The sequence below is a fragment of the Akebia trifoliata genome, chromosome 9 (genome assembly GCF_017979445.1).
Source record: "Akebia trifoliata isolate Shusen 1 chromosome 9, ASM1797944v1, whole genome shotgun sequence".
Taxonomy (NCBI): Eukaryota; Viridiplantae; Streptophyta; class Magnoliopsida; order Ranunculales; family Lardizabalaceae; genus Akebia; species Akebia trifoliata.
The window spans coordinates 25,811,298-25,836,255 of NC_141383.1; the positions used below are offsets into that span (position 1 = coordinate 25,811,298).

A 24,958-nucleotide genomic window follows, 5' to 3' on the forward strand; every position below is an offset into this window, starting at 1 on the left:
CGATAATAAATAATGGTGAGTCCAACAGTAAAAATGGTGAGTCTAACACGATGTATTCTTGATTGGCATGGTAGAACTGTAGACTTTTTCCTTGTATATCCAAAGAAAAAATCTATGATTCTATACACTTGCCACGTCAACTGCATATAGTTTTTTGAGTTAAAAAATCACGACTCTAGATCTTCATAGTTTTTAAAGAGTAATGATAGTCTTTATATTTTGTCCACCACAGATCTTTTCTTCTTGTGTGCCCCAAAGAAAATCTATGGTTCCGTGCTCTTGCCAAGTTGATCGAGTGAAAATTTTCGAGTCAGAATATCACCACTATTTTTTTAAAATTTCTTGTGGGGCAAGTGTTTCCTTTTGGAGGGCGGCAACACTCTCAGTGCTACCTGGAGTATTATTCCAAGTCTTTAGCATTTTTCTTGATATTAACTTTTCAAAAGTTATAAAATGTTAAGACTTTCTACCCAATGGACGGATGAGATGGGAGTAGAGAATTTCTACTGTCAAACCCTATGCAAGTTGTAAATAGTACAGCCTAGAAAGTAAAACTTCAGAGCAGAAATATATGACTTCTCTCAACCATATAACATTTTAGTTTTTACAAGCACACTGTCTCATAAGAAACTCTAATGGCTCTTCTCCAATGGTTGAAGGAAGCAATAACCCTACAAACCATCTTACCTTCCTTTCTCTTTGCCGCTATTTTTCTAATATTTGTTCGAAATAGAAGCCAAAGTTATGACAAAAGAAGAAATCCCAATCTCCCACCAAGCCTACCAAAGCTACCAATTATAGGCAACCTTCACACGCTTGGCAACATGCCTCACCTTTCTCTTCATCGTCTCTCGAAGAAGCTCGGCCCCATCATGCACCTACAACTAGGTGAGATCCCTACTGTGGTCATCTCATCAGCCAAGATGGCCAAGAAAGTGCTGAAGACCCATGACCTTGTTCTCTCTAACAGACCTCAGCTCTTCTCAGCCAAACATTTATTCTACAATTGCACTGATATGGCCTTCTCTCCTTATGGCGCTTATTGGAGACACATCCGTAAGATTTGCATACTTGAGCTTCTAAGTGCCAAAAGGGTCCAATCATTTAGCTTTATAAGAGAAGAAGAGGTAGCACGTCTAGTTGGTCGTGTCGGGGAGTTGCATACAGGCACCATAGACCTTACAAAGTTGCTCGGGTGGTATGCGAATGACATAATTTGCTGAGCTGCCTTCGGAAGGAATTTTTCAGAAGGAGGTGAGTATGATAGACAAGGGTTCCAAAAGATGCTAGAAGAGTATCAAGAACTGCTTGGAGGTTTTAGTTTGGGTGATTACTTCCCTTCTATGGAGTGGATACACAGCTTAACAGGAATAAAATCAAGACTAGTGAGCACATTCAGACGGTTTGATCGGTTCTTCGACGAGGTGATCGAAGAACATATGAATCCTAAGAGAGAAAAAGTAGAGCAAAAGGATTTGGTTGATGTTATGCTGGGTTTACAGAAGAATGAGTCTTTGGAGATGCCCCTCACCATGGATAACATCAAGGCTGTCATCTTGGTGAGTTAATCCATCTTTTATCTCCCATTTTCTTTTATTTGTGTGGATGCAATTGTTGTGTAAATCAGTAAATGTTTTGTATTCACTTGGCAATAAGAAGAATTGAGTGGTTACAGGGGATGGCGCCCACACCAGGGTAAATATTTTCTTGAGGATTTTTTATTTTTTGGGGGTTTCTATTTTTGGGATGAGTCGTGACGAATGCACGCGATCTTGGAATGCGGTTGACGTGGAAAGGGCACAGAAACATAGATCATTTTCATCAGAATACACAGGAAAAAGATGTGCGGTTCTCACTATGTGAAAGCGGAAAAATTCGACAGAAAAAATTGATGGACCAAGGCTCACGAATTTTAGAAACTGAATTTTAACGGTCTAGGACCATCGAAATTCTTGATGTTCCTAGATTTGATAGCTTAGAACTGTTGAATTTATCCCATCCTTCATAAATTTGATAGTTTCAGCCTGTCGAAAAAAATTTTGACAATGAAAAATCGACGCCAATTCGACCTCTAAGTCCGTTGAATTTTATGAAATGTACCCTTGCCATGTCAGCCGCATACCCAACAATGTACCAAGATCGTGTGCATTCATCATTTTCCTTTTGGGAAATAAGACACATTTTCTCACCACTCTCAATTTCTTTAAAAAGAGATCTCTAGGGCAGTAAAATTTGAAAGAAAATTGTGATTGTTTTTTTTCTGATCCATGGATGTAGTCACACTACCGAACCACGTAAATCCTAGGGAGTTTTTTGTCCTCTTTGTTATTTCATATTTTCACAGCAATTAGGTGTATCTGCACCAAACTCTCTAACGCCCAAGTCAGTAAGACGCCACCATGCCTTATTTATAGAGCAAACTTTCATGATGATTTCCCTTTCTGAATTTCCTGCCATGATGACAAATGAATCGTGGTGTCCCTGACTTTTCAGGATTTTACTTGATCTTGAAAATAGGAATATACTACATATTCTCAATCATCCAAGTACTGTATCCTTGTATGACAAGTTTAGTTTTCAGTCCAGTCCTCGATTCGATTGTAAACATGTATACATTGTGTTTGTGACTGCAGGACATGTTTGCTGCAGGAACCGATACAACGTTCATAACTTTAGATTGGGGAATGACGGAGCTCATCATGAACCCAAGAGTCATGGAAAAAGCTCAAGCTGAAGTAAGACAGATCGTTGGAAAGAGAAAAACAGTTTTAGAAAGTGATCTTCCTCAAATGGACTACTTGAAATGTGTAATCAAAGAGATTTTTCGATTACATCCTGCTGCCCCAGTTTTAGTCCCAAGGGAATCCATGGAAGAACTAACAATAGATCAATACATTATTCCCACCAAAACGCGTTTTGTTGTCAATGCTTGGGCAATTGGGAGGGATCCGGAAGCTTGGGAGAATCCCGACATATTTGAACCAGAGAGGTTCATGGGTAGCTCAATAGATTTCAAGGGACAAGATTATGAACTTATACCATTTGGGACTGGGAGGAGAATTTGCCCAGGTATTACATTTGGAACAGCAGGTGTTGAGCTTCCTTTAGCTCAACTTCTTCACAGCTTTGATTGGGAGCTTCCACATGGTATCAAAGCTAAGGATTTGGACATGAAAGAAGTCTTTGGTATCACAATGCACAGAGTCTCTCATCTGATTGTGGTTGCTAAACCACATTTTTCTGGACAATCACACTAAGGTATTATGATGGATTGGGTGTATTGTGATACACACCATGCATGTTATATTTCATTAAGAATAAGATTAGTTTTGACAAGTTCATTAATTATGTTTCATTATCTAGAGTTTGTTTCTATTTGAGTTTGTTTTAAATTTTCCTAGAAACTTATTACAGTTTATTATAATTCAATCATGGTCGTCATCCCACAACCTTCATCGAACTTTCATTTCAGTACTCCCAAGTGCTTTTCATTGAGCGGCTGCTTGCCTTTCTAAAGATTTGCTAAACTTTGAATCAGTGTCGTTAATTGCATCACATACATATACATACACACACACGAACAAAAATAATCCATGGTTTTAAAACTTTTCCGAGAATAAGATGACTTGGGTGAGTCATCTTTATCTAATGAGTCGTGATAATCTGACTATCCCACATGGCACACTCAATCGACTCTCTTGACATGACAAGTTTGGGAGCCATAGACCTGTGTGCATCAGGATACATGATTCCTTCTGGATACACATTTTATGGCAAAGTGAAGTTGTGTATCCAGAGGGATATAATTCTACGGCCCCTGAACCTGTCTCATCATATTATCACGACTCTTATCTAATAGAGAGACGAGCGAGATAGTAAATGTTCATCACTTTGACTCATTTGAGATTCGATTTATCTAGGGCCAAGTTATCTTGGTGTGTCCAAAAATGATGTTTTCTCTCGAACTCAAGTGGGATTCGCTCTATTATAAGAAGGTTATTGGTAAAGTCTTTTAAGTGTTGATACCACTAAGTAACAAAATAATATGTTGTACATTAACAGATGTGTGGAAATAAAAATTTCTCCCAAATAGTTGAGAAGGAATATTACATGAAAAATTTGTGACATGCATAAAATGACAAACATTAAGAAATATTAGTTGAAAATTTTGCGACTCTAGGAAATTACAGAAATCCATCATTTTACCCACCTCATTTTAATAATTTTTTCTATTTATTTTTAGGTCTATCCATCGTATCATAATTGATAAGACTTTACCAACTAAACACATTTTTCCATGCTAGTTTTTTTTACCATTATGTGTATCTCTTCACACAAGATTTGTATCATTATCAATCAATTTCTATGTGTCAAGTCACCTCGACAACATCCAGTGACTCAAGACCTACACTCATTTGCTATCACTGATTCATTCGGCTCGTGATTTATGATTTTGTAAGTGATCCAAAAAAATGTTCGAAAGAGAGAAAGAGAGAGATTTTTACGTCTCTCAACTCATGGGAGATTAACAAGGAGTACAAAGTGTTTAAGAGATGTGGTGGATAAGCTTGTGAATGTGACGTCTCCTCCATTAAGGATAGAGCTGACAAGGACTACTAGGTGCTTGAGAGATGTGGTGGATAAGCTGTTAAGGCTTGATAATGTGCTAAAAATTAAAGGGATATTTACAAAAAATAGTGATCAACGTTTGATGAATTTACGATTCCGAATCACTGGTCATTTTAATTACCAAAACGTGAACAGACATGAATTCAATTCAAAGGTTTTCAAACTGACTATTTTGCAGGTTTAAAGGGACAATTTCACAACTTTAGTCACTTTAAACTTGCGAAATAGTCACCTTAAAACCGTCGAATTTGTTATCATTTTAAATTTCTTTTTAACGAAAACGTTATCATTCACGTTTTGGTAATTAAAAACGAAAATAATAAATAACTAATTTTCAGCTCACGAAATGGTAATTCACCCAAAAGTAAAAGTCATGGATGGCAATGTGATATATAGACTAATACCATCTTACACTATCTTGCTCTTAGGGTCGTTCCATTTACTAACATGTTTCCATCATCATTATTTTGTACCCAACTAGAATTTCTATGGTGGGGATTGTCCCTTATTTATAAATTTTATATTTTGTTAATAAGAGAACAAAAACATTTTCTTTATGAAATTTTTTCTAGTTCTACATGGGCCATATTTGTACAATCACATTGGGGGAATAATAATAATGGCATGAAAAATATAAAAATTGGGATAATCACTATATATATATATGGTACCTACCAATTATTCTTTGATGTTCAATTCAAACCTTTTACATTAAATTGAAAAATTAGTCTTGCAAATTAACAAAAGCTATTGAATTTATCTTTCACAAGTTCTTAAGGATGTTATATCTATGTCCCTTCATCAAGAGATTTGGCCTTTATTTAAAGAATTCTTTCGCTTATTATAAGAGACTGATAAATGTTTCTAATATAGAATTCTTTTCTACTTGGCCTATGATTAGCTTTCAGGATCTAACTTAATTCGTTTTGGTTTAAGTTTGAGATTTCTTACACTTTTCAATTAAATCTTCTGTTATCCTATATTGTAGTGAGATTCGTCTGGATCCCATCTAATTGTATGCTCCAATGACAATTATTGTGTTAATTGATCATGGGAGTTTGGTGAAATATATACTAGGTGTAACCTCAATAGGCTGATAAACACGATTTCTTTCCTCTTTGCGAACAACACTTGGGCTTGAGAGATAAAGTAGATATTCTTATGGGACCACACCATTTAAAAAATCACATGGGAGATGAATAACATCATGAAAATAAAGAAGTGGTTAAATATCTTTTAAGAAATTATTGTCAATAAATAAATATAGAGAATCTAAAACACATGAAGAGAATTAAAATAAAATAAAAAAGTTATTTATGTGAGACCTCATTGTCTCTGGCTCTAAAAACTTCTTAAATGTAATAGATAAGGTAGTTATTAGATTATATTTTTCCCGAAAGATATTACGTACAAAGGTTTGGGCATTCTATATCATAAGGGGGTAAAAAAAAAATGTTTGTGAGATTTGGTAAAAGATGAAAACTAATAAAGTGGATTAAAAGGATAAAAGAGAAAATATAATAAATTAGGGAAGGTGAACAATAAATGACATAAAGTGGGTCCCAAAAAATTATATATTGATGGAATGGGTATTATTAAAAAAAATGAAATTAAAAGAGTAAAAATGAAAAACAATAAAGTGGATTAAAAAAGTAAAAGAAAAAATATAACAAAATCAGAGGATAGGACATCCTCCTTCATGCTAAGGGGGTAAAAGTGAAAAAAAAATAAAATTTGAAAGATATTATTAAAGAAATTGATATTAAAGAGGTAAAAGATGAAAAATAAGAAAGTGGATTAAAAGAGGTAGAGAGAAAATATAATAAAATTAGATAAAGTGAAGAATAAATGAAATAAAGTGGATCCCATGACATTGTAACTTAATGAAAGGTTTAACCTACAAAAATGTAGATAATGGTTGTTTTTGATTAAAGGTTTGTGTTACACACAACTATTCCAACTCAATTGCGTTTTATAATATAGATTTGCTTCTTTGATTCTAATTAAATCAATTAAAATGTAAGGTATCTCTAACCTTAATATTAACTAGAGAGTACAAATATTAGGACTTTTCTCACTTCCTACTACATTTAAGGTTTTCCTCAAATTGAATGGCTCAAAGGAACTCCAACGCACTCGGGCTCGTGGTAGGCATCTCCTCCCAACTACTTTTTCAAAGTCAAAGCTTCAAGGAGGGACTCCAATGCATTCAAACTCTGACTCTTTACCTTAATTTTTTGTGAAGAGAGAGAAAGTGGGAGGGGCAAAAGAAGAGAGTGACTCTCTTTCTCTCTACTTATTAGCGAGGAAAAATTATGGTAGTTGTGAGCCAATTTACTATAGCTAAATTTTGTAGAAACCTAAAAAAATTATTAAAATATCTCTGAATAGTGATTTTGGCATGTATCATTTGAGTTCAAATTCCTTGAATAGGTATAGTTGCTCTCACAATCAAGCATCCAGCAATTATGCCTATTTGCGTTGTTGTTGCTCTAAAATGATAAGAAAAACATATGTTTTTTTTTAAGATATATAAATATAGACTTTCCAAGGATTAATTTTACTTAAAAGTTTCCTAAGAAAATCTTTCCACACCAACTATGCACACATTGTTCTGCCTGAATGAAAGAGCCTTTGATATTTGTTACACTAATGCTGGAGTGACACAAATGGGGCTACAAGGTTGACAGAAATGACGTGATGATGTGCACATAACTGGAGATGCTTTGTATTCGCATCTCACGGAAAAGCATCTATGGTTATATGCGGACCACCATGTCATTGTGTCGCCTAAAGTCCCTTTTTGTGTCACCCCAGTATGACTCTATTTATTAACATGTCACACTTGCACTATGTGAAAACTTAAAAATTTGACAAGAAAATTTGATGGGCTAAAGCTCACAAATTTTAGAAACCTGATTTCGACGGGCTATGACCATTGAAATTGTTTATGTTTCCCAATTTGACGGCTTAGAGCCATCAAATTTCTCCCATCCTTCATTAATTTGATGATTTCGATCTGTCGAAAAATAAAATTTGACAATGAAAATGTTGACGCCTTGGTCCATCAAATTTTACGAAATTTGACGGCCTTAGACCGTCAAATATAAGATTTTTTCACATTGTGTTGACCCAACCAATCCATGTCCTTTTACTACTTTTTTTTCTTTGGAAAGTTAAGCATTGTTGCGACAAAAATAAATTACAACTTATAGTGTAGTTGAACGTGGCCACTCACATCCTCCACTTAAAACCTATGAGACTGCTAAGAAGTTTTGGTACCATGTCACTTCACCTGGTACATACTTTTCAGCATCCTTACCCACTAGTGTTTCTCCACCACATACTTCGGGACCAGCAAAGCAAATAAAGTCGATTGATCTATGATGTGTGTGTATGTGTGTGTGCGTGTGTGTGCGTGTGTGTGAGAGAGAGAGAGAGAGAGTGAGTGAGTGAGTGGGTCATTCAGGAGCTTTGCTAAATAAAATCTGATTGGGTGGGATCACTATTGCATTTCTTTTTAGATGTGTTGCCCGCAAAATGTTAAAAAGTGAATTAGATGTACCCCTTTGAATATTTGAGATACCCATGTTTTAAAACTGATGAAATATCACTTGATCTTATTCTACTTTGAAAGGCTAACGAAATCTAATACAAATACCATTGTTTTCAACCTCTAAAAAAATGATTTTTCTCCCTAAAATAAGTCTTTTTTTATTTGTTTTTTACTCGTCTTCAACCTTAAGATTCTATCAACTTCAACTTTCAAACATGGAGAGCAGGAAAGGATTTTTGAGAAGTACAAGATGGCAGGTTTAAGGCTAAAACAATCCTAGGGTTTCCTTAAAAGATTCATGAGGGTTAAAAGAAATTACCCCAGAGATTCAAGAAGTTAAATATGATGGTATTGAGGTCATTTTCTGTTATTCTTCTTGTGAATATCATATCAGAGAGCATACATCATCAACTAGAAAAGCTAGGGATATCTCAAATATTTAAGTAAAACATGGACGGATATATCTGACTCACCGAATATCAAATGACTTGGACCATTATTTAAAAGAAAAGACATATTTCCTGTGAAAATCTAATATTAGATTTATTCTCTTGATTACTTCGATTAATCTAATACAATACCCTAAAGAGGGTTTATATAGAAAACATAACAAATCCTAACAGTTCTAATCCTAATCTAATCAAATCGAATCTCAATCTAATCATATCTACGATCTTAATTTGATAACAAATTTATCATAATATCTATTGAAATGATTTGGTGCATTTCAATGCATCTTATTACATCGCTTCATATTCAATACTCTAACGTTTCTCTCTTTTGTGGTCTAGTTGTAAGACTTCATTTTTGTATTTTTATTTATTTATTTTTTTGCTATATAAGTGGTCAATAGTTAATATGTGAAAGTAAATTTTAAGCCCAGGTCATGAATGATATCAACCTTAGTAGGTTCTTACCGACTTAGCAAGTTGGCATCCTTCAATACCATCACTGGTCATACATAAAATGTCATTTTCTGATAATTCATGTGGAACATAGTTGACAGATAGGTGGATCATCAATTATTTGGAAAGTTAGCATGTACTAGGGGCAACATTTGAAATGAATTTTATAGGGCCAATATTTGGGCACTTAAATTGGATCCAATGCTGCATTACAACTAATTCCACAGTAGACACTAATATTTTCCCTCACTCCCTCATCTCCATCCTTATTTGCCCCCACCGCACCCTCCAAGTTTTCCCCAGCTCCCTTACAGTTTTTGAAAATCACATTGTCTCTTGATTGCGTCTTCTCTCATAGATTAATCGGAAAATTCCTAAATAGACTTTTCTTCAACGCCCAATCAAAAATATTTGAATTTCTCTTCAAAATTATTCATATTCAAACTTTTCAACTGTACCATTAATTATAGTTTGCCCCCCACTATAATAAAATCCTGACTCCACCCCTAGCGCTGTGAGCAAAAATTCAGTTTTCTTGGGCAACCTTTTACTAGAGAAATAACAGCCCTACCTTTACAGCAAACTTTCTTAGAAGAAACTCTAATGGCTTTCCTCCATTAATTGTTTGAAGAAACTAGTGCCCTCATAAACCACCCTACCTGCCTTTCTCTTTGCCACCATCTTTCTAGCAATACTTCTAAAGTATCTCTCAAAGAATAACAGTTGCTGCAGAAGCTAAAACTATGGAAATAAAAAGGAAATCTCAATTTCTCACCAGGCCCTCCAAAGTTACCACATCAAGCATCGCAGGGTAGTTTTCTAACGAATAAGGGTACTTTTGTAAATTAGGGATGCCTTTTAATACAGTGATTACTGTGAGCTTTTGGGGCAATTTTTTTTTTTTCCAAAAAATTTGACAAAGGAAAGTAATGTGTTTGACGTTATGAAAAAGAGTCATGCTGGAATAACATTAAAATTGACACGTCAGTAATGTTTGAAACGATGTCAATTTTAATGTTAATTACTTCAGCATTTTCCTATATAAGAGAAAAAAAAAAAATTTATTGGATGGATGTCAGATAAGATTCCTTAGCCATGGAGATGGGTTGACCTCTCATTTTTGAGATATAGCAACTGAGATTATAAATTTTAATAAGGTGCACATTGTACACCAAATCATATCTTAAAATTAAATCAATCACCAGATATTAGAACTAGATGCAAATTAGTAGATAAATTATTGGTTATACTTTTATTATGAATCGTAATAAACTAACTACCCCACATGGCACACTCAATCGACTCTCCTGCTATGAAAAGTTTGGGAACCGTAAATCTGTACATCTCAGGATGCACGATTTCCTTGGGATACATTTTTTATGGAAAGTGCAATTGTGTATCTCGAGGCATACAAATCTACGATTTTCAAATTTGACACCACAGGAAAGTCGATTGAGTGTGCCACTTAGGTAGTTAGATTATCCCGATTCTTTTATTAATTGAAACTTGATAAGCAAAACAATAAGTTAAAAAGAGTTGAAAGCGACATTATTGGAATGTTATGAATGAATGATTGAATCCGTCGTTAATGTTTGATGGTTTTAGTTCATTATTTTTAATCTTATTCCATAGAAATCTATATATCAAAGTAGATGATTGTCCCCCTCCCTTTATCTAAATCTCTATCCCTTACAAAGACGAGTTGGGATTTAATCTGACCACAAAGCTCGATGATAATTTTAAACATTATTTTTGTCTGCATTCTCTTTCAAAGAATACCCCTCCAATTTTATTGATTATCCTCTTGATGATTATCCTCTTCAAGTTGATAGCCAAAATGGTGTCCCTTTCCTATAGTGTCTATGTGGCACAGTTTGGTTGGATTTAAAACACATAGTACCGTGTACACAACTTGATTAGGAAGCTAATGTATTTTGAACACCAACTAAAACGTGCCACATAGACTGTTCTGATCCCGATTCTTCTTCTTCTATGTTCTTTTTCCCAAAAAAAAAAACTCCTTCAACTTCATATATCCTTTCCTCTTCTTCCCCTTTTCGATACTATTCATCCTACTTTATTGTTTTTACTCACTCCCCTATTTTTTAATAATACTTCTTTAATTTTATTATTTTTCATCTTCTACCCCCCTCTAATCCTAAAGAGGATACTAATACGGGAAAACTCTAGTATTAAATAGTTGAATAGTTGAGCTTTTACACAAATTCATGGATTCTCGAGTTGATGTAGTTGAGTTGAGTTGATAAATATCCAAGTTGAATCAGTAATTATTTCCATTGAGTTTTAGGGCCGAGTAACCTTAGAATCGAACTGAGTTGAGTCCGACTACCATTCTCGGAGTTAATTACAAGTTTTTTAGCAATAATTTGGCCTATCATTAATTATTATAGAGAGAAGGATTTATCACATGATTGATCAATTATAATAACTGGATTTGAACATTTTTACTTGAAAGTTACGTAATCATTATTTTTTGCTTGTTATTTTATTTTTGGCAGAATTATCAAAACATGCACAACTTTTCGTTTATTTACCAAAATGGTACACTGTTCAAAATATTTTCGAAAACGGTAATTTTACCGTTTTCGGAATTAATTTTTTTACCAAAACGGTAAAAATAGTAAAATGTATTTTTTTTACCGAAAATACCCTTTTAATTTTTTGACTGAAATTACGAAAATAAAATTGATTTTGGTAAAAATAAATTGTAAATACATATGATTGTTGGATTACCGAAAGAGAGTGAATCTTTTTAGTTGGATTTTCATTTTTTTAAGGCTAAAATTATAAATACAATATGTAAAATAAAAAAAGGGTATTTTCGGTATAAAAAAAATACATTTTACTGTTTTTACCATTTTGGTAAAAAAAATTAATTCCGAAAACGGTAAACTTACTGTTTTCGGAATTATTTGCTATAGTGTACCATTTTGATAAATAATTTCAAAAACTCTACCGTTTTGGTAAATTATTCTTTATTTTTTAGTGAATGGCACACTGGTGGCGGTGTTGTACGTGTGGGTAAGTTTAAACCTGGCAAGGACCAATTCCCAAAAGGATGAAGCCCATCTGATGTTTGAAACTTTGATGATCATTCATCTCAATCCCTTCAGAAAGAAACTACAACCACAAATGCTCCCACATATAAGGAGATACATATGAACAAGAGAGGATATCTCTAGTAAGCTTTCAAAAGAAAATAAAAAAATGTCTGAGGCACCACTGCTACAATGGCTAGAGCAACAAGGGATTTCAGTTCAACCATCATTGCTATCTCTTCTCTTCTTCCTCATCTTTATCTTCCTGTTCTTCAAGTTCAATAAACCTATAACCAACAACTACAACTTACCACCTTCCCCATCAAAGCTGCCACTTATAGGTAACCTCCACCAACTAGGCTCCCACCTTCACCGCAGTCTTGGATTTCTTGCTCAAAAGCATGGCCCACTCATGCTCCTGCACCTTGGTCGCGTACCAACTCTCGTGGTCTCATCACCTAGCGCAGCTAAAGAGATCATGAAAATCCATGATCTTGTCTTCTTGAGCAGACCCGAATCTAGGATTAACAAACGACTCATGTACGATTACAAGGACATAGCAGGGGCACCTTATGGCGAGTACTGGAGACAGGTCCGAAAAATTTGCGTTCTACAGCTTCTGAGCATGAAGAGGGTGCAATCGTTTCGATCGGTGAGAGAAGAAGAGACAGAACTCATGATCGAGAGGATCCAACATTCTTCTTCTTCGTCTTCATTGATGGGTTTGGTGGATTTGAGTGAGATGCTTGTTTTACTCACAAACAGTATAATTTGTAGAGTTGCTCTTGGGAGGAAGTATTATGGAGGAGAGGGTGGGAGGAGGTTTAAGGAGATGATAGGTGAGTTTCTAGATTTGTTGGGTACATTAGATGTGGGGAAGATGATACCATTATTGAGTTGGGTGAGTTATATTAATGGTGTAGATGGAAGGGTAGAGAGAAATTTTAGAGAACTTGATTGTTTTCTAGAAAGGGTAGTTGAAGAACATATGGAAAGGAAGGAGAGAGTGGGTGGTGATCCTGAAGAAGTGGAAGACTTGGTGGATGTTTTGCTTGGGATAGAAAAGGATTGTACAATTGGTATTCCTTTTGCAAGAGATAACATCAAAGCTATTATCTTGGTAAGAATCATTATCTACGTATCTTTCTCTTCATTAAAAAAAAGATTAAAAGTGTAAAAATTTTGTTACTCAATGTGACAGGAAAAGTTAAAGACTCAACTCACGTGTGCACAGTAAGAATCATAGATTTTTCCCTCGGGATACACAATTGCACATCCCTATAAAATATGTGCAGTTTGTATCCCGAGGAAAAATCTACCGTTCTTTCACCTGTCACGTCACTGAATTTTTGAGGTACGTTGTCAGGTTGAGTTACAAAATCCGCACTCAAAATATAAATATAAATATATATTAATAATTAATTTTAAATCTATTAAATGAGTTGAGTTGTATACAAAAATAAGATTTTGTGACTCGGCATCGACCTTAAAATTCGATTTTATGATTAATATTGCGTTGGGAGGTTCACTTTCGTCCCTAGAAAGAAAATTGCTTTCCAATATCTAATCTTGACAAAATGATTTTCCCATCTCCTGACTTTTTTTTTCTTGTGGTTAGCATCACCCCCTGGGGAACGGATCCTCTATTGCCCAATTTTTCTATAGCTCGTCCTACATCTTGCAAAACATCATATTGAGAAAAATTACAGTTCAGTCCTCTTATACTAGTGGTTTGGATCAGATTTGAAAAAAAATATTTCAAAAAAAGTAAAATAATAATAATAATAAGATCAAAGGCTTAAAAATGAACGGTCACAACTCCTAAATTTTAATGGTCAAATGAAACTGTTTTGATGAAATAGCACCCTCAATCATTTATGATAGTTAGAAAGAGTTTCAGAAAAATAGGCTACAGAGGATCTGTTTTGATGACATGACTCAATTTTTCTCTCGAATGTTGTGCATTTTAAAAGATCCAACAATATCTGATAGTGTTATTAAAAATATTGTATGAAGCTGCTGTGTCTTTCATATAGAGTTTGCCTTACCGGCACGGGCATCCTCTCTCTGGGAAATATGCTGGGCATAAAATATTCCCAAAAATTTAAAAAAACTTGGTAAAAAAAAATACCATTATAGTTGTTCCACTTGTCAAAATGTAGAACTACTGAAATTCCTTAAGAGGCCTCCGAGTATGATTTTAAAACTATGATGCCTCGTCAGGTCCGTGAGGAGACCAAGTCATCTCGTCCATGAATGAGACTGAATCGTCTTGGCAGATACATTCAAGTCGTCTTGTTCAACAATGAGAAAAATAAACCATGATTTTAAATCTCGTCTGATACATTTGACTTATCTATCCATCTCGTTGGTGGACGATACCAAGATGTATTGTTCGAGTTGTCGCGCTCTCAAATGTGATTTAAAACCATGGCTTTGAGAGCTCAAATTTTTTTATTTTTTATTTTTTGTTTCAAACTGTGGAAGAAATTATTTAATTTCCAGATCAATCCAATGAACAATGAAATAAAATGCATGCTATTCGAAAATTTTGTTTGTAGGACATGTTTGCCGCAGGAACAGACACCACATATACGGTCATAGAATGGGCAATGGCTGAGCTTATAAGGCATCCAAAAGTCATGAAGGAGTTACAAAAGGAGGTGAGAGGGATTGCTAAAGGTAAATCTATTGCTACTGAAGATGACACACAACAAATGTACTACTTGAAATCAGTGATCAAGGAGACACTAAGACTTCATCCTCCGGTTCCATTATTAATTCCTCGTGAATCAACCGAAACAATTAAAATACAAGGGTACGATATTCCTGCCAAAACTACCGTTATAATCAATGCGTGGGCGATTGGAAGAGATCCGATGTCGTGGGAAGATCCAGAAGAGTTTTGGCCAGAGCGGTTCTTGAATGATGGTTGTTCAATTGATTTCAAAGGGCAAGATTTTCAGTTAATCCCATTCGGTTCCGGAAGGAGGGGGTGCCCTGGAATTCTGTTTGCAATTGGTACTATTGAACTTGCTCTTGCTAATCTTTTAAATAATTTCGATTGGGAATTACCTGGTGGAAAGAATGGGAAAGATTTAGACATGAGTGAAGGTATTGGGGTAACAATTCACATGAAATCTAATCTTGTTCTTATTGCAAGGCCTCAGTCTCACTCTTACTAGCATTTAGCACCAAGACCTTTTATTAGATATCATAATTAAGGCTTATCTCTCATTCTTCCTTTTTTTATTCAACTATGTGTTAATATGGGAAACTTACAAGGATTTTAAGGAATATCCCTATTGTTTCAAGGAAATATTGTGTAAGAATGGAAGTTCTGTTAATTCTTTCCCTTTGATGATTTACAAGGATTTTTATTTTTTATTTTTTTTGATATCGTGGATATCCCCACCCTTCGAGTGGGACTAATCCCGTGGTCACACGCACCGCCCCCTCTTAAAGTCCTACGTCTAACAGGTTGAGTCGAGGGTCCACATGACATACTCTCCTTGAGGACCTTATCAAGGCTCAGCTTACCACTGGGCGCCAACCCACTTGGGGTTTACAAGGAACTATATATAAAATAATAAGATTAGGAAATCCTAATTAAATATAAAATCTATCTCCTCTAATCTAATCCTTATATTAAATTAATTTGGCATGTCATTACACGGATTATGAGAATGCATCATAACCTGATCTTCTAACAAAAGTTTCTTAAAGATGGATTTTTTCGATAAAAAAATCAAACGTTTTCTACAATACATTTGATGAAGCCATCATGGGCTCAAGGGAGCATTTGGATAATGGGTGAAATTCTTTACTGGGTTTAAAGAGACCACTTTTGTTTTATCCTTTTTTTTTTTTTTTTTTTGTTAGCCCAGAGAGTATCCCCACCTTTGGTGAGACTAATCTACCTAGTGCCGCACACACTAAGGCTGGCAATGATCCGAAATATATCCAATGCTTGAACTGGTCCAATCTGATCCGATCCATAAAAACATGAAAAAACGGATTTTCATATCAGATTCAGATCTATCTCAATCCGTTCCAAAAAAAATTCGATCCGAAAATATTTTAATATATTTTTTTTGTATTTCTTTATTTCATATAAATGCATATAGATAAAGAGTGTTGATAATCTGACTCAGGCACGTGGCAACTCACGCGATTTATTTGACATGACAAGTTTGGGAACCATAGATTTTCTCTCCTCGGGATACAAAAATTGGTTTCCCCATAAAAAGATGCAGTTTTGTATCCCGAGGAGAGCACATTTATGATTTCCGAGCCTACCACGTAAGGTAAGTTGATTGAGTATGGCACGTGCCTAAGTAAGATTATCACGACTCAAAGATAAAATGTTTGTCTTTTTTGTTTCCCTCTATATTTGAAGTGTTTAAAATTTTTATATGATTTTATATTTTTTAAATTTGTTGAACATTGATCATTTGAAAATTAAGCATGTATTCGGATCGGATTTGTTTCAGATTAAGGATTAAATGAAATTGATTGGATTCGGTTCACATATTCATTAGTCCGTTCAAATCAGATTAGGTACATGTTTACAAATTTTTGAATCTATATTGGACTGGTGTTAATCCGATACTGAACCGATCCATTGCCAGTTCCAACACGCACCATCCAACACCCTATCATGTGCGGCATTTAAGTAGCCACATTTCTATGGAGGGGCATGTAGATATTTAAAGACAGGACTTGAGGAGCAAACCCGATCGCTCCTTACTATCTCAACTAACCCCTGGTGGCTAATTTTATCTTATCTTTGATCCGTATATTTCCTGTTTCTTTCTTTTTGAAATGGGTTTCCTTTATTGAGACATCTACTTGATTTTATAGGATTAAACCCTAAACATCTATATCCAAGTTCCTTTTTGTTTAATATACTTTGCTTACTTAATAAAAAAAAGAGATAAATTTGAAGTCTTTTTGTTGTGTAAATATCTTGTTTTCTGTTGGCTGGGGGGGACCGTAAAATTTGTATTTTGTGCAATTTTGTTATTTTCTATTTCGTGTAAAATGACAAAACTAGTAAATAACCTTCATTTGAGAAGTAAGAAAGAAAAAAAAAAAAAACAAGGAAATGGTATAAAAGGGAGGAAAGTTAAAAAAATAAGAGTTATATATCACATTTATATAAGGTGAAAATGTGTGAAATATCATTTATGTACTTTTAAAAAAATCATACGGATATAAAAATAAATTCATTACAGATGTTCTTATACAAAATGTAAAATTTATATAACTCTCATTAAACTGAGTAAAATTTGTATAACTCTCAATTATGTACTTTTATATTTATCTGTTATTTAACTGAGTACAGATTTTGGTCAATCAGAGTTATAGGTAGAGTTTGTGGCTCTCCATCAACATGACTAAGCAACTCTACCTAGATTGGTTGTGACCCAAATCAGTACTAAGTTGAATGACAGAGAATGCCAATTACTTTAGGAAAATAAAACAGAAGTTAATCACATTTTCCATCTACGATTTACAGGTATTATTTTAATTTTGAACCCATTTCTGACTATATTTATGACCATTAACACTAAACTGTGATTTCCTGAACCATAGAAAATTATTGTCTTCTTAGGAGTATGTGTCATTTCTCATATATTACTATCTCAATTGTCGTTTACAGAATGATTGACCCTACAAAATTATTGAATATAGAAGATTTAATAAGATAGATATCAGATAAGATTCCTTAGCCATGGAGCTGGGTTAACCTCTCATCCAATCAAATCTGCCGAAGCTTTATCACTTGTTTGCCTAGAGATAAGATATTTTGACAAGAGTATACGGTAATTATGCGTTTTAATAAGGTGTGCACTGTAATCCGAACCATATTTTCAGAATCAAATCAATCAGCAGACATTATATGAAAATTGGAAAATTCGACTGGCCACGAAAATTAGAGTCTGTCCAATTTCCCCCATCATCAATAATTTTAATGGTTTCAGTACTTTGGAAAAAAAAAATATTCGACAATGAAAATTTCGATGCTTTGGTCCATCAAATTTTAGGAAATTTGACGGTTTTGGAAAGTCAAATATGGGTTTTTTCACGTTGTAAGATATTAGAGCTAGATACAAATTATTAAATCAATAATTATTTATAATTTATTGGAGTGTTATGAATGGAGGATTTGGCTTGTTATTGATGTTTAACGAAATCACACAAAATACAAGAATTTACGTAATTCAACAGTGTACCTATGTCAACCGATCAGATTAAAACAATCACTATTTTTTCTTGAGTTTTACCTTACAATCCTAGGAATCTCTTGAGAGTACCTAAAATGGAAGCAGATACTCTGTAGCATGTGATTCCTGTAGCACACTTTAACTGGTTGAGAGAGATGTATTTTTTAGAAAATTAACATCTCAGACTCAAGTGATCATGACTTAGATCTGATTTTAAAAAGCAAAATTCAAAAAATAAGTTTTTTATATATAGATCCATGTCTTTAAAAATGAAGGGCTAGTGAACTCCCCAAATTTTAAGTATGAGATCTAATTTTTATTGTTGATGTGGTGCTCACTCAATTTTTTAAAGTGTGGTATAGTATTGCTACAATAACTATATGCTACAAAGGATCCGCTTTCTCCTAAAATGTGTATGTCTCCTAAATCATAAAAATCTTTAAGAAAATATTAAACAATTGCCCCTGCACCCTCACAACTCAGTGTACCTCAAACAGAATACAAGATATTTACGTAATACCATGTTCCAAGTTAACTCTACAAGTTTAACGAATAAAATTTGGCCTCTCACCGATTATTAGACAAAGAAGAATCTATCACATGATTGATAAATTATAGTCACTTGAGTTTGAACATTTTTCATGTTGGAAAATTGCTTGAATTCAATCCGGTTTCTTGATAATCCGTTAACAACCCGTTTAACCCTAAAAGTTGGACTCATTTGATTTGGGTTTTGATCCGACCCGATTTTATTCTTTGTAATCCTAAGTATATAAAAAGGTATTTTTATTGTTCATTCTTAAAGTGTAAGAGAGATCCATTAGAGATAGTGAAAATGAGTGTAACAAGGAATTAGGATTTCTGACGAACTTTGTAAAATTTCATTGAAGATAGTGGATTAATTATCACTGCCCAAGGATGCAGGCATCTTACCTAGGGGTGCACATTGGATTGGGTAAATCCGAGATCCGAACCAATCCGAAGCTTTTGGATTGGATTGGTTCGGACTAAACACACCCACGGTTCGGGTACGGATCGAAGAAAAAAAATCCGATTAATTTGGTTCGGTTCCGGATTAGGATATAATAGAACCGAACCAATCCGAAAACCGAACCAATTATATATAAATATATATATAAATATATATATATATATATATATATATATATATATATATATATATATATATATATATATATATATATATATATAATTATTTAAAAAATAAAAATTTCAATTTTTTATTTCTTTCTTCTTCTTCCTTTAATTTTTTTATTATCCCAAAGTCCACATTCAAAAAAAGTCCTACTTGCTTTTAAGGTTTGAAGATTGGAGGAGATAGAATGCTTGGATTGAGGAAGAAGGTATCTATCTTCAATAAGTATGAGAACCGAGAACCAATCCGAACCAAGATTGGATTGGATTGGTTCGGTTCTATAGGGTAATTGGATTGGTTTGGTTTCAAATTTATAGAACCGATCATGTTTGATTCGGTTTCAATTTTGCCAAAATCCGAACCAATCCGAATCATGTGCACCCCTAATCTTACCAAATCACGTAAATCGTGTTTTCTATTTTCTATTTTTTTTTTCTTCTATTTTTGTTTGAGTTCAATTTTTGGCTCATTGTTCGTTTTTGTTTGTTGCACACTTTCACACGACATATATGTATTTAATTTGTTTATTTATTTATATAGTGGTGTACGTGTGGTTAAGTTTAAACCACGTTCTTGGCAAGGAATAGTACCCAAAATGAGGAAGTATGTTTGAAACTTTATATATATTAAATTTGTTTATTTATTTATATGGTGGTGTACGTGTGGTTAAGTTTAAACCACGCTCTAGGCAAGGAATAGTACCCAAAATGAGGAAGTCCAACCAATGTTTGAAACTTGACGATTAGTAACTTATCTCAATCCCTTGAAAAAGACAGAAACTCCAACCACAAATGCTCTTACGTATAAGGAACTATAATCAAGGGAGAATATCTCTTGTAAGCTTTCAAAAGAAGAAAAAAAATTGTATCAGGCACCACTACTATTATGGCTAGAGCAACAAGTGAGCTCAGTTCAACCATCTTTGCTATATCTTCTCTTCTTCCTGGTCTTTCTCTTCCTGTTCTTCAAGTTCAATAAAGCTATAACCAACAACTACAACTTACCACCTTCCCCATCAAAGCTAGCTTTCTTAAAATAAATTTGGTATTTTTTTTTAAATAGAATTTAAAAATGCACCATTATTAGCACTCTTATTAATTAGCACCAAGACCTTTTATTAGACACAATATTTGTTATATTGTAATAAAGTGCACCATTAATCATTATCACAAGGCTTCTCTCTTCATTTTTTTTAATAATTTATATTAATATGAGAAAATTACAAGGATTTTTAAGGAACATCCCTATAGTTTCAAGGAAATGTATAGAAAACAATAAAGATTAGAAAATCCAAATTAGAGATAAACTGTCTCATGTAATCTAATTATTATATTAAATTAATTTAAATTCAATCTTTATTCTCATGAAATTTTTTGGTGTGTCATTATAAGACTTGTAACAATGCATCATAACCTAATATTCTAACTAAAGTTTTTAAAGATGGATTTTTAGGTAGAAAAATTAAGCATTTTCTACAATACTTGAATGTAGACTTATAAAAGCCTTGGAAGGATTTGTTACTCTTTAATTATTATTATTTTTGACATTTCTTGTGTCTTGTTGGGTATGTTATTGGATCCTTTATTATTTTCATTTTCGTAGAAATAATCTTTGTACCAATTATTGGTGATTAAGGGGTTGAACAAACTTGTATATTAACCTAAGAGGTGGTGGGGGGAGGGGAAGGTCCACCCATTGAGAGATTGAGATTGAAATGGAGTTTTGGACTTTTAGTTCCTTTATCACCATTTGATGATAATATTGATCAATATCAAGTTGACTAGCTTAGTAGTATTGTTCTTTACTCTGACAACATAAAAATCGAAGACTGCATATAAAACATGAGATTAAATAAGGCAAAACTAGTTCAGTCTAGAGACTAAAAGTTTGAAGATGACATATTGTTTTGATCAACACCATCAGATTTTGATTAAAAGATTAAGGAAGGCATATCAACAAGTTTGAAAATAGTGAAGTATCTCAAACATGGGGAAAAAAAATATGAGGATGTATGTCTAAAGAGTCCTGATAATATGACTCACCAAGTGGCATACTCAATCGACTCTCTGACATGACCAGTTTGAGAATCATAGATCTATACGCCTCGAGATACACGATTGCACTTTGTTGTGTAAATGTCTTATATTTTGTTGTGCTACGCAGAGTTGTAGAAGTCCTATTATTAATTTTTTAAAGAATATGAAAATGACAATTGTGTAATTTTCTTAAGGGGTTTTCTATTTTGGGGGTTTCTATTTGTTTTGGTAACTCTCAATTATATAAATGACGATTGTGTTATCTTAGATATTATGATTTTTCACACTTTCTCATAATAAAAAAAATGTATCCTAAGGGAATCCTGTATCCCAAGACTTACAAATCTACGAATCCCGAACTTATCCACTTCAGAGAGTCAATTGAATATGCCACCTGCGGACTCACGTTTAAATGCCCTAAAATATTTCTGAAATTTGAACGCAATATTCTATAAGAAAAACTGATGAACTATCTAGTGAATTGTGAATCGTGATTCGCTTGCGTATCAATACATCACGATGAAAGGTGCAAGTCTGAACAAATCGTCATTGATAATAAAAAAGACAATAAAATTTTGGATTTCGTGCCTCTCTCTATCCCCTGTTCTCCATGTGCCACTCTTTTCTGCATGAAATTCAGTCCACTATTCCACACGACAAAATTTACAGCTGTGGGTGTGTCTGATTACACCGAAAATAATGTGGCAAATTATTTTCTATAAAGTTTTCTGCCTAACCCCCTTTAATTTTCAAAAAATAAAATATAAAAAATTATTTGCTTTAGAAAATTCCTATTTTTAATTGCTTGACAAGAAAATAAACTTAAAAAAAGAGGAGAAAAAGATTTGTCTGGCCCCCTTTTCTCAACCACCACCCTCCTGAGAAAACCATTTGTCACGATTTAATTAAAAAAAAAAAAATGAAAATCTGTACATATTTTTTTATAAGTTGTTGCTTTCTTTTGCAGAGGGAATTACACGGCAAAGCTGAGAGCTATATGTTGCAATTTTATAAAAGAACTCCTTTACATTATTCACTGGACTAACCTTACATTATGAATCGGGCTAGCATGATTACCTTAGTAAGATTTTAAATCTTACTATAGGTTGTTGAACCCGCATGGATTATCAAATTGGAAATCCAACATCTACCACATTCTAGATTTAATGGAAAAACTCATATTCAAGAGAAAAAAAAAATTATTTTTGAACTTGATCAATGGTGTTGAAAATGGATGGCTATCGAACTCCTAATTAAAATTAAACAGTGAAAATTAACACTTTTGTTTTCAAAAAAAATTTCAAAATGCATAAAAAAATAATCTTAATAACCATGTGGCACTAGATCATGTTTTTGAGTCAAAAAATTGATGCAGTTAAGATCCACTTCCACTATGTGAAAACTGAAATATTTGAAAAGAAAATTTGACGAGCCAAAGCCAACAAATTTTATAAACCGAATTTCTACAACCTATGCCTGTTGAAATTTTTGTTATTCCTTGATTTGATGACTTAGAGCCATTAAATTTCTCCATCCTCCATTAATTTGTCGGTTTGAGTCCGTTGAAAAAAAAATGATAATGAAAAATTCAACACCTTGGTCCACCGAATTTTATGTAATTCGACGGCCTTATATACGCTTTGTTCACGTTGTGTTCAAGGTGTGCTAAGTAACAAATTAACAACACCAATCTGAATTTTATGACGTGGATCGCCACTTCAATGTTTGTCGGGTAACAAACATGATAAAGTATGGTTCCCATTAAGTTGTCAAAACTCCAAGGGAGTTTTTGTAATAAAATGTAAAACTTAGGTCTACCAGTAAATCTCTCTTCTTTGTGAGTTGTTGTGTAGGTTATTGATAATAAATATAGAATTACACATTTATATGTAGTTGTTGATATTAAGGTCGTTGAACTCACCTAGTGCCATCCAAAAATACCAATCAATGCCACAAGGAAGTAGTTGAAAAAATTCTATGAACTTTTGGAGAAAAAATATAAAGTTATTTTTTACCATTAAACCTTGATTTTAAAATTGAGAGTTCAGCAACAATCCATTTTCAAAACCTTGGATTAACAACATTTTTTTTTTTTTTTAATCTGAGTTTTTATATAGTTATTATAAAAGTCAAATGAAAATATTTTTTTTTACTGTTTTTCTATGCCATTCAAATAATAGAAAATAATTTTCCCCGAAATTTTCCATGATGTACTCAAAGAATAAAAAAGGATTTGCCTAAGTAAATCATTTTCCTAGCAAATGGTTTGCCCGACAAATGATTTTCTAGGCAATATTTTTCCTGCAATCAAACACGCCCTTAGTGATTTCTGGTCGTTTTCCATATAACGAAAATGAGTTTGACTAGCCTTAGTAAGGTAGTAAGGATTTCACCCTCACTAAGGGTCTTGAGCTCAACTTGTGGCATTCACAATTCATGATTCAGCACTTCAAGGTTGTAGACGATAAAATTCTATCAACTTTGAAAAAACAAATCCCAAAAAATAATTATTTTTCACTGTTGAACTTCAATTTTAAGTTTGGGAGTTATGAGGAAGTTCAGTAGCCATCCATTTTCAAAAACTTGGATCAAGTTCAAAAAAATTGTTTTTTCGAATTTTTATTCTTTTGGATCTGATTTTTTCAAAGCAACTTAGAGGGCCGTAGTGTTAGATTGCTGAGGTGGTAATCCATTTGAGCAAAACGACCCTTAGTAAAGCTCAAATCTTTACTAAGTTAGTTACGGGAATGTTTATCATGAAAAATCACACCATGCTCTAGTCAAATAATGTAGGGTCCTTATAATTAAGAAACTTTGATTTTTGGAGAAATTACAAAAACAACCTTGTGGTGGGACTTTTTTTAAAAATCATGTTTTGGGTGGCCTCTTAATTGTCCATTTAGTAAATTTTTCTTTTCTTAACAGTTCCTGGACCTTATCTCCCACATTTCTCATAATTGAATGTCCTAACCGTTTGAACTCATCGTTTTCATTCAAAAAAATTATATTTTTAGCATCTCAATCGAGTTTCACAGACTCCATTATGTCAGAAAGGATTTATGAAGGAAGAAGAAGCCATTTTCAAGGATTTTTTTTCCAAATATTTTGGAGATATATATATTAAAAATTAGGATTTTCACACATTTTTCTTAGTTTTTGGATGAAAATCGATCAAGAATGGTTCTTTTAGGTTGAAATCATCTAAACAAGTTGTTATCTCAAATTCTTAGTCGAGCTTTTTATTTATTTTAGTTGAAAAAACTCAAAAATTGAAAACGAGTGGAATTTATTAGTGTCAAGTTCATCACTTTTTGTTTAAAAAGTGGTGTACTCGATAGTAAATAAAAAACATCAAGTTCAATTGTAAATAAAAGTGGTGAACTCGAA

General features: G+C 33.5%; 1 protein-coding gene and 1 pseudogene across 2 annotated transcripts; both read left to right on the top strand.

Moving 5' to 3' along the window:
* Window positions 1–506: 506 nt before the first annotated feature.
* Window positions 507–3,355, top strand: LOC147395033 (cytochrome P450 71AP13-like; annotated as a pseudogene). Its single transcript, XR_015181334.1, has 2 exons — window positions 507–1,559; window positions 2,634–3,355. The product of XR_015181334.1 is annotated as a cytochrome P450 71AP13-like (transcript).
* An 8,777-nt stretch (window positions 3,356–12,132) lies between these two features.
* Window positions 12,133–15,527, top strand: LOC147395034 (cytochrome P450 736A117-like). The gene is made up of 2 exons (XM_086453395.1): window positions 12,133–13,269; window positions 14,711–15,527. The coding sequence occupies exons 1-2, from the start codon at window positions 12,319–12,321 to the stop codon at window positions 15,332–15,334; spliced, it is 1,575 nt and encodes a 524-aa protein (XP_086309521.1). The 5' UTR covers window positions 12,133–12,318; the 3' UTR covers window positions 15,335–15,527.
* The last annotated feature ends 9,431 nt before the right edge of the window (window positions 15,528–24,958 follow it).

Coding starts and splice junctions, on each gene's coding strand:
- LOC147395034 (XM_086453395.1), top strand. CDS start 12,319: ATGTCTGAGGCACCACTGCTACAATGGCTAGAGCAACAAGGGATTTCA. Junction 13,270..14,710: donor ACATCAAAGCTATTATCTTG/GTAAGAATCATT, acceptor TTTTGTTTGTAG/GACATGTTTGCCGCAGGAAC.